At 34.6% G+C, this 16,846-nt stretch overlaps 1 protein-coding gene across 1 annotated transcript in view; it reads right to left on the bottom strand.

Annotated features, from left to right (window-relative positions):
- The window catches only part of LOC100749760 (sodium channel protein para), a 71,628-nt gene that overhangs the window by 11,682 nt on the left and 43,100 nt on the right, over positions 1-16,846 (bottom strand). Inside the window, exons 16-29 of the mRNA XM_024367078.2 lie at positions 16,530-16,846; positions 15,958-16,051; positions 15,783-15,851; positions 13,597-13,847; positions 13,252-13,425; positions 12,684-13,034; positions 11,462-11,666; positions 9,358-9,489; positions 8,689-8,821; positions 8,439-8,563; positions 7,818-8,080; positions 7,484-7,657; positions 3,915-4,037; positions 186-308 (exon numbers count right to left, since the gene is read on the bottom strand). The exon at positions 16,530-16,846 is cut by the window's right edge and continues 14 nt beyond it. Coding sequence (XP_024222846.1) covers positions 186-308; positions 3,915-4,037; positions 7,484-7,657; positions 7,818-8,080; positions 8,439-8,563; positions 8,689-8,821; positions 9,358-9,489; positions 11,462-11,666; positions 12,684-13,034; positions 13,252-13,425; positions 13,597-13,847; positions 15,783-15,851; positions 15,958-16,051; positions 16,530-16,846 — 2,534 coding nt within the window. The remainder of the gene's footprint in view (positions 1-185; positions 309-3,914; positions 4,038-7,483; positions 7,658-7,817; positions 8,081-8,438; positions 8,564-8,688; positions 8,822-9,357; positions 9,490-11,461; positions 11,667-12,683; positions 13,035-13,251; positions 13,426-13,596; positions 13,848-15,782; positions 15,852-15,957; positions 16,052-16,529) is intronic.

Genomic DNA, 16,846 nt, shown 5'->3' with positions numbered 1-16,846 from the left:
GTCGATTGAATGTAAATTTCCGGTCAATAAATTCTAAATAATTTAGGACGATGAAATAACTTCCTCGAGCTTTCAGCGATTCGCGTACAGTTCTCTCGTTTCCTTGATCAGATTTGAACACAAACATTTGTCAAATATGTTCCAAGCATTATGCTTAATTACAGAAACGCTTTTGAAATAATTACCTTGAAATATTTGCCGGCAAAAAGCTGTACACCCATAATGGCGAAGATCAACCAGAAGATAAGACACACCAGTAACACGTTGAAAATGGATGGAATGGCTTGAACCAAAGCGTTGACGACTACCTGCGAGACAAAACCGTTCGTTAAAGTATCTGAAAATCGGTCCAATAAATGTTTTTTTTTTTTTTTTTAATTCTGTTTCTCTATGTGCTTAAATATGCGTTTCTATGCATCTCTACGCGTTTCTAAGTAAATGTCTACGCCGTGTGTTACGAATTCATCGTATGTGCAATGTAAATCTTGGATTCGTATTTTGCGATAAAATAAACGAAAGGATAAAACACCGCGCGAAAGCAAACAGGAATGTCGCATTATTATGTCGTATATAATTCGAACTTGATGAAGATTGATAAGAGTGCAAAAGAAATTCAATTGAATTTAACACGTCAATGAAATCAGTCCTAGTCAATTTCTACGAAAAATGGGCAAAGAATCTATTGTATAAAAATGTAATATCACATTCAAATGTTCAGCTTCGTATAATTTTTATCTGAAAACAGGAAGCATGCAACATCGCTGCTCGATTTCGCCCGATTTTTCACGATTGCACAGGATCAAATCAGGAAACAGAGTCGATAAAATATCTTGGCTCATCTTTTTCCCAACAACATCTACGAAACGAGTCCAATCGAGTTTTCCCATGAATTTGTTCTCTTTCCTTTTTATGGAACAGTAAACCGAGGTAAACCCTGCATACTTACTTCAACACAATAATTATCACGTTCAATTTCGTACAACTACACCGCACGAACATAGATTATGTATATATATATATATATATGTATGTATGTATACCAATGAAACACCGAAATCACAAGTCTCCAGACAAATTCAAACAGACAAAGAGAAAAAAGAATTCAAAAAGAAAAAAAGAAAAAAAAAAGTAGAAGAGGAAGAATCACGGCGAACACAAGGAGTGCCTCTGCGTTCACGAAGTATAATATTCGCGAACCTCATGGAAATCAATAGACTTGTGAGACAAATTAAGAAGGAACAAAGTATCGCTTTGCCTGATCATTGATCGATGTGACGTATGGTGCATACTTAACGTTGCTTCGAGATCACGACTACAAGTGTGCACATAGAATATTCACACGAGAAATAAACGAAAGCCAGCAGCAAGTGACGCACAAAGCATGTAACAGCGAGACATTCCATTCGATATATTCGATGCGTTTTGGCGTGCGAAAATTTTTAGCGTTCCTCAGCGGCAAGCAACAATCCCATGCAGAAATAGAAATAATATATAATATATATAATATATACTATCACATAGTAGGTTCGTAGATTTTACGTGTTTATATATTATATATAATATATATATATATATATGTATTTATACATTTATATAGGTAGACAGATTATGCTGAAAATTAGTAGCTACGAACTACTGTATAATAAGATAGGGTAAGATAGTGTCAGGGCGTGGGCATGACAGTAACTCTACGCCCAGTATCTCAGCGACCTTGTATTACAGTTATGTAGAATCATTTTATGTCTGTAATGAGATATATAAACTGTTAAATTCATCCGAGAATGGTAAGTTACTAGTATGTTTGATGTAGGTATATAATACGTGTGTTGTTCGAGTATGTTGAGACCAGCTGTTTTCTAAATGAGGCACGTTTGTTTCAGGCTCGTTGAATTTCACAATAAGTATCTAAATACACCGCCGTTCGTAAATCTTGTCTAAACTTGTCATGGTTATTTTATTACTTACTAATTGAAAATGATTTAATCGAAGGATACGTTCCCGAGCTGTTCGATTTATTATCTGTCGACATCTATGCAGACAGGGTCATCGCCTATGCAGGCGTTGATATCGCCGAGCTTTCCGTGGTTTTCTATGGAAGTTGTTAGGCTGATGAAGAGTAGAGTCCTTGATATTTTTCTCATTTCTTCGATAATTCAAATAATAACGAGTAATCGTAGATGGTAAAATTTGTTTGAAACGATAATTTAAAAATATATAGTTTCCAGACTTTTCTACCAGATACACGTGCGAACATATCGTATGAAAAATAAGAATATAATATAACCGTAACCGAAGCAATTCCGCTTATCTTCTTCTTCACTAATTTCTTGTTATTTGCATTTCTTAAATGACTTTTTTTACAAAGTATTTAGAAGCCTATATGTTCATACGATATATTCTTTCGTTTCTTTATTACTTTGTTCTAGCACCGTTTGCTGGAAAAACACTTGGGACACTTTGTACGTAAAATGAATACAAATCATATGTTTTTTCAAGCGCCCGTTTCGTCTTCACTCAGAATTGAGAATCTATTTCACGTTTTTGCCTGGATTTCCTTTCAAATAGTACGTAATTGATGTTTGAAATATCTGCAAAGTATTAGCCGTATCTTCTAAAGATATAAAGAACGTTTTATAAATTAGAACGCGAAAGATGCGAGAATGTCTTGGAAATCATTAATCGTTCTCGCTATTTTGTAGAAATTATATAAACAGTGTGTTGTCTCGAATTTACGAGAAGCGTTCGTCGATCCAAAATTTACGAACAGCAGCGTACGTGTGTCTCTAAGGTGCATATCTCGCGAGAATTATTCAATAAAGAACGAGTCTACGTGCCGTTCAAACATTCGCAGTTTTAAGCTCAAGTGCATTCGCGATCGCCCTACTTATGTTCACGTGCAAAAGGAATCGAGTCTTCGACACGGCGAGACCGAAGAGTTGTTTCGTTAATTTTTCGAATAACTAACAACAAAGTAAGTAACTATATTTTAATGCAACAAAACTAAACAAAATATTCCGTGTCATATGAAACTCAAATCGGCCTCTTTGTCGATTCTCGCCATGAAAGAAAAACGGTGCCGCCGTTAAACTGATTTTCTTCCTAATTTTTTTTTTTTTTTTTTTTGTACATACTCATTTATTATTTTATTTGTTATTTTTATTATCATTATTATTTCATAAATGCGATCTTTAATTTTCTTCTAATTATTTTCGACAATTTTCTTGAACTACTGATATTGATAATTTTGTTAGAACGGCTAATAATCTTATTCGTTCTAGATAATTCGACGGCACCGAGAAAATTCAAATTGAAAATCTGGACGAATCGAAAATTATCAACAAAGTTGGGCATTGTTTAATCAACGTAAGTCATAGCGTTAATTACCTAATGTTCATACTTTCGAAGAACGAATTTGCAAAATCTGCAAGCTACTTTCGTTGTTACTTAACATTTCTATTAGACGCGCAATTTGTTTAATTATTATTTTGGTATTCTTATCGCAAATAACTTGGAATAGCAAATATAGCAAGTCGAACACTCTCAGACAAGAGTCTCGCTATACTCTGCTTTTGATTCGACAAAACCTTAACCGTATAGTTCTATCTTTGTTATTTGCTTCCTCTGGTACAATTATCCTCTAGTACAATAATCCAACATATTAAACAACAAATAACAAGTACATTCTTGGCAAGAAATTTCTAATTAGGCAGTTCTAGATTACTCGTTTGTCATAGCAGAGATACTATTTCGTCTAAAACTATCGTTACATCAAAATTATCCTACGATCGCGATATTTCTAACGACATATGCCCAACTCGGAAGCTCGATTCGCCCGCTAAAGAGAATGATCGATTCGGTCGGGAACATAATAAGAAAGTAATCGGCAAGGTCTGCTGAGACTGTGGGCTACATACCCGCATTCCCTGCATTCTAGACATCGCCCTGAGTGGCCTTAGGGCCCTTAGGGTCCTCATTGTTTTGAAGGCTTGGATCCCGCCAGCGCCACAGAGCGACGCTACGAAGTTAATGAGTGACACCTGCGAGCGAGAAACGAGAGCGGATCACAGCAACAGGTAGACAGGCTACTCGCGATACGAATTCATCATCATAATCATAATCATAATCATAATCATAATCATAATCATAATCATCATCATTATCATTATCATAATCAATAATCATTTCCAAACTTTCAAATACTAGAAAAATTTTAAGAGATAAGTAGAAACGGAAGAATAGAGAAAGAGAAGAAAATAGATAGCTAAAGAAAGGGTTAGGAGGAAGTAGAGGTTGTTGGTTGACCGTCGACGCGTCAATTCGTGTTTTGTATGGTTTTAGTTTCATGTCTTATTTCTCTTTTTTTTTTTTTTTGTTTTGTTTTTTTCTGATCTCTCGATTTCCCGTCGATGGATCGAGGAGTCCATTGAAGCGGATTAAAGTAACACAGGAGTCCGTCCCATCTGTGGAAATCGTTCCATTTAAATAGTGTATGATACACATCGTAGATACAACAAATATCCAGAGCAGGGGGACGAAGACATTGAGAGAAACCAGATATGGCACACGTAGCGGTTCACAGTGAACAGAGAATGGACGTCGTGTCACCCCTGTTTGCGTACAATCCTTCGCTAAAAGGATGCTTTCAAATGCGTTACTGCGTTCTATTTGGCAATATCGTGGTTGTAAAAGGGAATTTTAAGAATTCGCTCAGCGCTTGTTGCGATTCTAGGAATTTCGAAGAAATTAAAACGTACAGAGTATTACGATAAGCTAATTTCTTCTAAGTTACGTAAGTGTTTATTTATCTGAAAGACGCGGTTGTACGCATACAGACGAGAACGACCGACAATGCAAAGAGCAATGAATGAGTTGATGAGAGATATTTTCGGTTGCGAGCATGATAATCGGCTTCGTCCTGAAACAGATGAAAAGGTTCGTCATACCAGCAGTAACGACGCGCTAGGTACCAATTTTATATCGTCTGACCATTCGATATATTCTGATTGTTAAGAAGAGTCTCGCAATTAGAAAAGTACTTTGCACTTTCTTTCGATGGTTCGATAAAAGAATTAATTGACGTAGATGTAGAAGGTTTTTCTTCTTTCTAACAAAGCAAATTTGTTATTGACACGTATTTTCGTATTATTGATAGATATTCTAATAATAATATTCTACGTAATTTTTTAAATACGATCGTTGTTTCAGATTTATGAGTGAAAAATTATATTCATAATGAGAATTCGTATTATTTCTTCATTGTAACGTCAATTAAACTGGTACCGTGGTGCGTTGTAACGTTGAAAAATCAAAATCCTGATGACCAAATTCCAAAATTACACGCGCATAATATATTACGTAGTACACACGCGTACATGAACACACAAGGAAGATTGTACATTACACACAAAGCAATATAATATGTATATGTATATAATGTATATATATATATAGTTTATATGTATAGATACACTGTACTTTGCACAACGATCACTGTGCCAAAAAAGACTGTTTAGGAAAGGCGTACATCGGCAGTAGCTAGTACGACAAAAACTCCAATATCAGTGCAGACACCAAGTAGAGACACCAGTGTACCTCTGCACACCGGAAAGCACACCACAGAGTACAAGGCTACGATCACTGTAGCGATCATGTCCTCTCTCATCACTTTTCCCTCGGTTTTTACTTATTGTTCCCTTCTTTCTTTCTAATCGCTTTTTTTCAGTTTTCTTTTTTGTCCTATCGACTCATTAAAAAACCAAAACCTCAGAACAAACGTGACGGATTGAAGATCAAAAAATTAATTTTTCAAAATACTACCATTAGATATTCATTTGTTTAAAAAGGTTTATAAATTTTGGGAAAGTACGAAGACATTATCATTCAAATAATACTACGACGATTAATGACTAATAGTAATATTATTAATTCTTTATTTATTACTATTACGTTGAGCAGTAAGATCACTCTTCATGTTATTAAAACAGCACGTTAAGTGTTGTTACTTTATAGAATAAAATCTGTCAAAAGAAGTATGCAACCTCTTTATTGGTTCTCTCTATAGATTTATATTTCTATTGGTAAAATTCAGATACGATTTTTCAACAATTTTTATAAATCAAACGTACATACTAGTGAAAGGTGAATGAACTTATTACTCGACTCGATAGTAACAAATTATGTACAAGAGAAAATTATCTGATTATAAAAGGAGCACTACTTACTCTTATAATATTATTTAAATAACAATGTCTCCTATTCAAATTAGAATTCTCCAAAAATACCATAGAAAGTTGCTCGATACCGTCACAAAGATTAATCTCTTTTAAACTGCAAAAATTAAAAAGGAAAAGTAAATGAACAAGCTCAAAACTTGCAACATTTAAGTTACACTTAAATTCCACAAAAAATATTCTGTACACTATATTTCAGTTTCATAAAATGATAAAATAATAATCCGTCAGATTTGCACGATCGTACAAAGGTCGTCGTATCACCGGATGAGGCTGCTCTTTCTCGGTTTTTTTTTTTTTTGCTTCTCGTCGACCGATGACTTACTCTCATGCCCTCCCATCGTGACACGGCTCGTAAAGGCCTCAAGGCCCTCAGTGTTCTCATGGAACGGAAGGCCGGGATGTCGGCGGCGCCTGCCCAGATGGCGCCCAAGTTGATCAGTGAGAGCTATCATCATCATCAAATATCGATCAGATGGAACGTGACACATGACACATGAGATATACGTTATTATACGTAGACGAGTTTGTACTACAGTAATCCACCACGAGGGAGTTTCCATGCTGAGCTCTTCCGCTTTGTGAACTGACTTTTTGGGTGGTTGGGAGGAGGAGAAGAAGAAGAAGGTGGAGGGCACACTTCGTCATTCAGAGAAACTTGAAGATGGGGAACTTTTGTTTCTTTTTTGTTTTTTCGAACAAGTTTACAAAATCTTTGATTCCTGGAAGAAATCTCAAGCGTTGCATGCATTTAAAGAAAGTTTCTTTCAGAGTTTCTGTTTTTTATGTATTTAAAGACTCCTCATCCTCTCTCTAATCATTTTGATATCCTTGTCTTATACAAAGTTGCTAAGACGATTGTTCAAGGTATAATGGACTTTGTATAAGAGATTTTTCTATGGATTTTATTGTAAGCTTGTTTCTGGTTTGGGAACGTAAACGAGGTTTAGCTGTGATATGAACTAAATTATTAAGTAGATTAGAGACATTTTATAAAAATATGAATTATAAAAGTATTTCCTTTTTGCGTTAAAAATAGAAATTAAAGACACTATCTTTTGGAGATAATCTAATATAACATCCTTCATGTGAGTAATCGTTATCTTATTAACTTATTTTATAAAAAATCTGAATAGAAATTATTAGACATCTTTTTTTATTATTCTTTTTCTCTTGAACGAGAGATTACGCACATTTAGATCGTAAAACTACATGAAATCTATAAGAGAATTGTCCGAATAAATATGACTTACCATGACAATGATGAAATCAAGCCAGCACCAAGCGTTCGTGAAGTACTTTTTGAAGCCGAGAGCCAACCATTTGATTAACATTTCGAGGAAGAAAATCACAGTAAATATTCGGTCCATGTAGTATAAGATATCTTGCAGAATGGGTCGTTGTTGAAGATGCACATCTTCCAAGGCCTAAACATCACACAACGCATTTTCAATTATAATCTATATATCTTTAAAATTCACGAAGTAAAAGAATATAATCAGATGATAATAAAACAATAATAAAAAATAATTTTAAAAAAGACAATAAAGACAACAAAGAAGAATGAGATGTATGAAATGTACTTACGAGAGCCATACTACTCAAAAGGATCATCAAAATGACGGCAGTCTCAAAATACTTGTTCTCAATTAGTTGGAAGGTCTTCAGTCTCAAATTGGCCCAACCCTGCCAAAATGGAGCGTCATCGTCACCAGCTAAGAACGGGAATTTCTTGTAACAATTTTCTGGACAACAGTCAGCCGGATAGTCGGATTCGATGGGATCTTCGTCTGCTTGGATAATTGCATCCCCTAGGACGCCTTCTCCCTCCTCTCCCTCTTCTCCAAGATCTTGGAAACATAAATTTTCGTTTTAAAAGGAACAATAATGATCATAATAATTATAACGATTAATGAAATATTGGCCAGATTGGTAAGTAAGTATGTATTTATTTAGAAAATTATTAATTACTAGACTGTGAATGTCTATGCATTTATGAAGAATTTAAAAACGTACAAATGCACAGAATGCATATAATATGTGAAGATATATGAAACATTGAAAATATACTCCAAATATACAGTAGAATGTAACGAAATAAGTATTCTGTTTACTGAGTTGTGTTGGTAAAAATATGAATTTGCATAAACATCGAATTACTAATTATCTGTACTTAGTGTATTATTTTAGAACATTTCAATATCTTACCTTCTTCTTGTTCCAGGTCTTCTTTACTCGCATCCTTCTTTTCTTCCCCATCCAACGAGTCCATACTTCCCTTATGACTTTCGTCCTTGAACGCTCTATTCTTGTGGCTGCCATATGATTTATTACTGCACAAAGGGTACCAGAAAAAAAGAAAGAAGAGACAAACACGTATGTAATCAACTCAATTTTCCACCGAAAGAATCATCTTCAACAATAACTGACAATAACTAAAATCTAAAAATAAATTCACCTGATGGTATCATCCTCGTTCTGATTAATATAATCGTTGTCCAGCCTGTAGTCACGATGGTTTATCGAATTTGCTATAACTTTGCTGTTGTTCATGCACAGTTTACCCTTCTTCAATTTATTCTTTAGGTCTCCTTTGAAAAAATAAATATTGCCTCACTTAATTATCAACAAAATTATCAACAAAATAGCGAATACTATTCGCGATAAACTTAACTACTTTTCATTGAAGGCTGAATCATTGTTATTACGATGATCGAACATTTTATTCTTCAGGGTAAAGCGAACAGAAAATAAAATAAAAATCTTTTCGTTCTCAAAAGATGCGATTAGTCCTTCTTCTAATAAATTAGAAGATTTTTTTTTAGAAAAAATAGTATAATAATATATCCTATTCTATATTTTCTATCGTATCGTATACATGCATATCATATTGTAATTGCAGATGTTCTCCAACAGAAGTTATACGATGACCTAATAGTCTGATAGAATATTAATACGTAAATGTAACTTTCAATTATAAAATAATAAACACGAAATATCTGTACGAGTCAAAATTGATCCAGCCTTCACCCTGCAGGGGTTTAACACTTGAAAAAATTGAGTAGAATCGAAGAAAAATGCTCGATGACTGGTTCGAGGAAATATTCGTTTTCCTCGATACGCTTACCATGGATGGTAAATTCCATTCCATCTCCGATAGCAACTTCGAGTTGGTTTATCTCCTTGGCACTCTTTTTATCTCTATACGCATCCAGCTCGCCATCTGCAAGATCTAGGTCCCCATCGCGATCAATTCCATCTGCACAGTCATATAAAATCTCTAACCCGCCCTTATCAGAATCATTTCGTCAAAAAATGTTTATCTGTATCGGACAGAGTAACTGACGTGATTTTCATCGAGTAACCAATTCGTAAACTATGAAATCGTCGATTTTCTATCGTCGATCCGAAAATATTTAAGAAGCAGAAAAAAAAAATGAAAAAATATTCTACTCTATTTCGATCTTTCTTTTCTTTTTTTTTTTTTTTTTTAATAGAATTTTTGTTTCGTCGTTTTTGTTCATGCAATATTCTCGTGTCTAGCCTCGTTACGACGCTGTACTAATTGTAAGATGCTATAATTAAACGACGGTGTACAAGTGTGACTAATTTTAATACGCGATACATGATGGATTATATTGTAGTTTAATTGTTAGTATTTAATATTAGGTCAGAATCGAAGAAGGTATAATTGTATTTTTCTTTTCCTTTGTTGCAAAATATTAATAATAAGCAGAAGTTGTAAAACAGAAGAAAATACAACACTCTTTTGCTTGAAAACATAATGCAAAAATTTACGAGCAATTAATTTACGTAAATTGTAATAGAATTTTGATTTGTAACGTTCGTTGTTATATTATATGATTGGAGTTATATACAGGGTGTCGTAAAATAAAGTCACATAAAATGATTATCGAATAGTAAGTCGTATAGAGTTGACATGTTCCTTTCAATACTATTGAAAATATAATCTCCAGTTTTGTTATATAGATATAACATTTCAAGTAATATTACCACACGTTATTAGTAATTTAATATTGTCATTTGATATTCTTGCGATATTAGTAGAAAAATTTCTTTACATGTAACACGGAAACAAGTTTGACAATAAAATAAATGACATTTTACAGGTAAAGCCACTTTTGAGGAAGGAAAATTGACATAATCTATAATTCGTCAATTTAAAAACTATGTAACTACTATTGGAATTATTATGTAAAAGAGATCAAATCACATATAAAGTATAGCAATTAAACGATTCATATATGTAATTTATTAATCATCTAATTAATTATTGATTATCATATACGAATTGTAGAGTTTGGTTCATACGCATTAATTTTTATGATTCATACACTGTATGGTCTATGAACTCTTCTCTTTTTCTATATTTTTTCCTACTAATAAATATTTAGTGAAAATTATTTTGAGACACCCAGTATATAATTCGAGACCATTTTCTGCATCTCAATAATATTCATTGCATATTTGCGATTAATCTAGATTTTTTACCACACAATCTCTGAAAGTCAGATCAATCCAAATGTATCGCGCGATGCTGCAAAATCTACACTCGATCTTATTCGATAATTTTCAAGCGATGATTGATTTTATCGGGAGATGAGACGTTTACTTTCTCCAACGTGAAAATAATAGGCAAAGCAACGTATAACTGCCAGGCTAATCAGCGAAGCAAAAATTAATCTATCCTATTCCTGTCCTCTTTATTCTCTCTCCCTTTCTCTCCCTTTCTCTCGCTCTCTTTCTCTCCGTCATTTTTAATTCGTGGAAGAAACGTAGAAAAATAGCGAACCGATTGAGAACTCTGCATTAAAAAGATAAAAGAAAAGAAGAGGATCACCAGTCAATGTACTCTGTCGTTTGTCGCGAACAAATTAAAAAAAAAAAAAGAAAAGATTGTAATAATTAAAAAGCACCAAATCTAAAAGAGATCAATAAAATATTAAAAAGAAAAGGATCGATCTCGCTAACTATTTTCGCGCTGTTTTCCTCCTTTTCGTAATTTTCCATTTTAATAAAGGAACATTTCTTTTTGTCCGTTTCGTCGACTGGCAGCGAAATAAAAGTACTTAAAGAAATAAAATGGTTGTTCTTTTTTCGTTTAAAGTGAAAAGCAGAACTGAAAAACAGTGCCACGAACTACACAGCGCACACAGCAAGCGATCTGATTGGATATAAACCTTCTTTCCAACTGTTGGACGGTCCCTCACCTGGCGCCTGATCGGATATCTGATTGGTGAGTTTGGCTCGCATCATTTTAGCAAGATAAAGGACATTTCGCTTGATCCACTTAATAAATCGTGCTATTCGATCGATCGCCTCCGCGATCTTGTTCGTATCGTTGTCCGCGGTCGGCGCCGATAGATTCGACGAACCGAAGTTGCTCAGCAACAAAGCCAAGAAGAGATTCAGCACCTGTTCGTTTGCACATCAAACAATTTTCATTTCGTCTCGAGCTCGCGCGTTGTTTCTATCTTTAGATGATAAGGAAGACTATTGGTTTAGTTGATATGATGTTTTAAGAGAGGAAGTGGCAGCTAAACTTTTAAGGTTTAATCTTTAGGGTTGACCGTGTTAAAATAGGAAGATTGAAGGGTCGTTTTTTGATAAAGGAAGTAGGATTCTATTTAGGGAATTCTAAATTAAACGTATTGGAAAATAATATTGAAAGATACTTTGATTTTGAAAATGAATGTGCTTTAGGGCGTTTATGTTAAATTTAAGAAATTATACAAGAGCTTGATCTTGATAAAGAATGTAGAATCCTTTCGTAAAGGATGTTGGTAAATGCGTTGGAAAATACGTACATGCTCTTTATGAAGGATGCGAAGGATTCTTTGGTTTGAGAATGGATGTGTAACTTAATTTTTCAGAGATGAAGCGTTAAATTCGAAACACCAAATAATTGGAAGAATCTAATCTTTTGATAAGGATATGTTGAAAAGAGATAGAATTGAATTTCTAGAACATATTTTAAAAATGTATGTATGTTGAATTGAAGAAATTGAAAAAAGAAAAAGAGAGAAGAAGGTGAAGAATATCGTAAGGAAGGCGAATAATGATTTAAAAGATCTAGTTTGCTAGGACACTAATATGAAGAATTAATGACTTTTCTTAAAGATGAAATTTCAGATCTGCTTGAAAAAATACAGTGTCGTTGCCGATTCTTTGTTAGTAAATTTCTTTTCCTCGGTCTTCAGTTTTTTCAGTTCAACATACTTTGTAAGATTAAGCCTGAAACTAGAAATTCGTGAGCAGTTACAAACGTTACAAATTATCACTGAAAATAAGCTTCCATATAATTTATTAGGCCTCGTTTAAGAATTAATAAGAAGAAAATAGAAGGATATTAGACAAACCTTGTGAAGACTAATTTAATAATTGAAAGTAATTTAGTATCAGTTACGAGTAAGGCTCGTTAAATATACTTACAACCAGATTACCGATGACAACAGTAGCCAGAAAGAATGGTATGCAAGAGACGTCTCCCACAAGCATACAATCCCACATAGACTCGATCCATTCTCCGCAAAGTACGCGAAACACGATCATGAACGAATGCATAAAATCGGTGAAATTCCATCTCGGTAGATCTCCATCGGGGAACCGATCAACGTTGTCCGTATAGTTCTTTCCAAACAGTTGCATACCCATCACGGCGAAAATGAAGATGATGATACATAACACGAACGTCAGGTTACCCAGCGCGCCTACTGTTCTGCCCATGATGGAAATTAACAGATTCAACGTAGGCCACGACTTCGCCAGTTTGAACACTCTTAACTGGAAACAGAATGATTATTCAGTACTTTTTATTATAATTTGTTGAACGAAAGTAAAAAGAAAAATATAATAGATTCTTCGTTATTCTTATTATTCGCATTATACAATATATTATTTGTTTTTTTCTTTATCTATCTAAAAATAGATGCTCGATATTTTCAGGATATTTTATACCGAAATTGTTTTACAAATAATACAAATACATGAAATGATTTACCAATCTGAACGATCGCAATACGGAGAGACCTTGGACACCTTCTAATCCCAATTCCAGAAGCGAAAGAGCGACGATAATGAAATCGAAAATATTCCATCCTTCTTGAAAGTAATATTTCGGACTCATTGCTATGAGTTTCAGCGTTGCCTCGATACCGAATGTTGCCGTGAAGAACTACAAATATAAAAAAAGAATAATATTATAAGTGGACAACGATATTATTCGTCTAAAGGATCAAGAATAAAATAATCTCTTCAAAATTATAAAATATCTAAATAGGTACTTTATAAACGAATTAAAATTTTGTTACACATAGGATATATTATTAAAAGCCATGTTACTTACGTAGTTTCCTGTCTTGAGCACTTTTTCCATATCCTTGTCCATATCGTGATGATCGAGCGCCATGAACAATGTATTGACGACGATACAAAGGGTGATGAACAACTCTACGAATGGATCGAACACCACAAGAGACACGTATTTTTGAAACTCAAGCCACAACCAGCAACAATCCCACACGCAGAAGATATCGATGCAACGCAGCACCGCGGCCAACAATTTGTCCTTAAACTTTGGCCCTTCTTCATCGTCGTCTGTCGGAAAGTAATAGGTCGAAACTGTAACGCGTGTTAGTAATTTTGTCTGGCACCACTCTTTTTGGGGAAAGAGGTTTTCTCGTTCTTTCTCAAGCTTGCATAGTCTTTTATTATACATTCCTTTTGTTTTCTTTATATATTCTTTTTAGCTCATTAGACCACAGATTATCAAATACAGAGAAACAGGCAGGTGTGTATATATATCATAGCAAAACAGAACCAAAAACGAAAGGAAAAGAAGAAAATTCAGAATACAGGAACACTACAGACCTTTCCTGAAAGCAAAGAAAATGAGAAGAGAAAATAAAAATGGTGCGCATTCAAAGCGTTTTACGTGAATGTGCAGGCAGCAAGAACACGCGCAGCCCAAAAGCTGTGTGCAAGAGTGTTGTAAACAGAAAAATCGAAGCGGCCAAGTGGAGAATAAAAGTGCTGCATGAGTTGCTATGCGGAAGAAAGGGATGAGAACGAGTTCAAATAAAATTCTTGGACGTTCAAAATGCAATTAATCCTCAGTTGGTGGAACATAGTACTGGTAGAATGGATAAATCGAATTTTAAGAAATTAGGATAAAAGAAACGTGCTATATATAATTTTCAAAAGACCTACTCAAATTCACAAACGTAATCTCCTCTTTAAAATAAGGATGATCGTTCAAAAATTCAATCTTCTCTTTAAAATATCTTTCCAAATATTAAATCTCCTTTTTTTGCGATAATTTTAATAAAAACCTCATTCAACTACTGGTGGATAAAAATCATAAAAAAACGTGAACACCATTAAGTATACAGAGGAATAAAATCTCAATTACAACAAAGAATAATTACAAATAACAGGAATAAAAGAATCTGGAGGGAAAAATTGAACGTGATAAAAACAATTGATCTGATTGGATTCTTTTAGACGTTGCTGTATTGGCTTCTGCAAGAACCTAAGGTCAATGTGCGATAATGCTGCTTGGTGTTCTCGCTAGTAATGTCACTTTAGAAGCGCTAATCGCATTTTCTAGAGCACTGAGTGTCGATGATACGGCGAATGATAGTAATCATCGCTCGATGAAGCTTTCTGATTCTACATTCTTCATTGTGCAACGCAGGTAAACGCGGTGGTGCCCTCGAAGCGAGTGCCTTCGCGAAAAAATACTATGGTAAAATTAAAGTTTCGCTGCAGTGTACGTCGGTGATCGGACGAGGAGCTGAGGCGAAATCCAGGCACGAAGCGACCAGGACCGTGTAGCTGCAGCGAGGATGTTTAATCTGTGTCGTATACATCAGGAAACAAACTCTGTTTCCCCAAAAGAAACTATCACAAACGGTTCTCATCTATATTCGTTTCTTTCTTTTTTTCGCTTTTCTGTTTCATTTATCCATCCAAGTGTTCGAGGGCTTACGCACTGCAATTATTTCGATGAATTTATTTATTACGATTTAGAAGATTATTTGTATCGTGTATCTGTGAATTCTATCTTTTATATTTCATACATTTTTCCTTTAAATTTTTGTAAGACAATAACAAAAAATGGAACTTATTAGGACCAACGGGAATTATACCATGCACTGTAATACACTGTGGTATTAATACAATAACCAATAATGAATAAAATAAAAATAATTCGTTGGTTATTTCGATATAAGAGAGTCTGGACGTAATTATACATTGAAATTAAATAATAGAAAAAAAAGAGAGATACAGATAGATGTATATAACGTATATAACGTATGTAGGAGTCGGTCTACTATGTACAAGGCGCTCAGACAAAAATCTTCAGCACTGAATATCAATGGAGAAAAACTGTACAAGAGTCTTAACAACGGTGTACATCAAAATGACAGGATGCTCATCACACAAGAGATACACATCTGTGATAAAGGGTGATAGAAAACTGTAAGAAAGAAGAGTAATGTGAGCGAAGGAGCTGAAACTCGACATTACCTCCTTGCTCCGGTGTTCTGCTCTGTCGACCCGCGGCCTGCTCTATGATATCGTTCAGCACCATCACGTCTGCAAAAAAAAAACGACACATTATGTTTTCTCCAGAGAAAAGTTGTTTATCGAATATGCAAAATAACTATCGTTAAATTATTGTCTTTTTCTTAAATGAATTTACCTTTCATATCGACTACGGCATGTTGTTGTGAAGGCTCTATAAACGGATTGTCTTGTTGCTTTGCCTTGCCCATAGGATCTTCTAGATCACCCTCCTGAACATAAAATAAAATCTTTATTCCTTCATCAGAATTTTTCCGTAATATATAATCAATTAGAAAATCTATTCGACAAGTGTACTCAAGGATGTTCAGCTTTAAGGAAAAAGTAGATGGATATTACTATTCGACGTTTATAAAACACAGAGACAAATAAATATTAATACAACGATGAACGAACAAATAAAATAATAAGGAAGTGAAGATAAATAGCAAATGAACTAAAACTAAAACCTTCTAAATTATATTTACTAAATTAACGAAGCCTTATCCTGCAATTGGATAAAATATTCATTCTCTCTCATATGTATATACAGCAACATAAAACAACATAGAAATAAAGAAAGCATTTTATTCGTGTATACTATCAAACACCATGGCCTAAACACAGCTCATAGACAAAAACCCCTTAATCGTCCCCATCGTACTCCATCATTTGAAATTAGTATAAGCCCCCCAAAAATCGCCTACTCACGTAATGGTACTTCTGATTAGAATCCGTGAAATGGCCATTCACGGATGGTGGCCTGACAGATCTGATTCTCAGCTGGCTCTCCTTCGTCATCGGTTTCCCCGCGTTTGCTATTCCACCGATCAAATCACCATGGGACGTGTACGAAAGCCGTGATGCGTGTGACGTGTACGACGAGTGCCTGGACCCAAGATTCGCGTAGTAGACGGGCACGACGATCGTGCCATTCTCCTCGGACATTGGCGTGACCGCGTTCGAGTCGTCCGCGTATGGCAGGTGTTCCTGGGCGTCGAGGAACGTCGACAGGACCAACGGCTTCC

Source organism: Bombus impatiens, unplaced genomic scaffold, assembly GCF_000188095.3.
Source record: "Bombus impatiens unplaced genomic scaffold, BIMP_2.2 scf_0264, whole genome shotgun sequence".
In the NCBI taxonomy this organism is placed as follows: domain Eukaryota; kingdom Metazoa; phylum Arthropoda; class Insecta; order Hymenoptera; family Apidae; genus Bombus; species Bombus impatiens.
The sequence above is the reverse complement of the archived record's forward strand: the minus strand, read 5'-3'. Positions and strand labels throughout refer to the sequence as shown.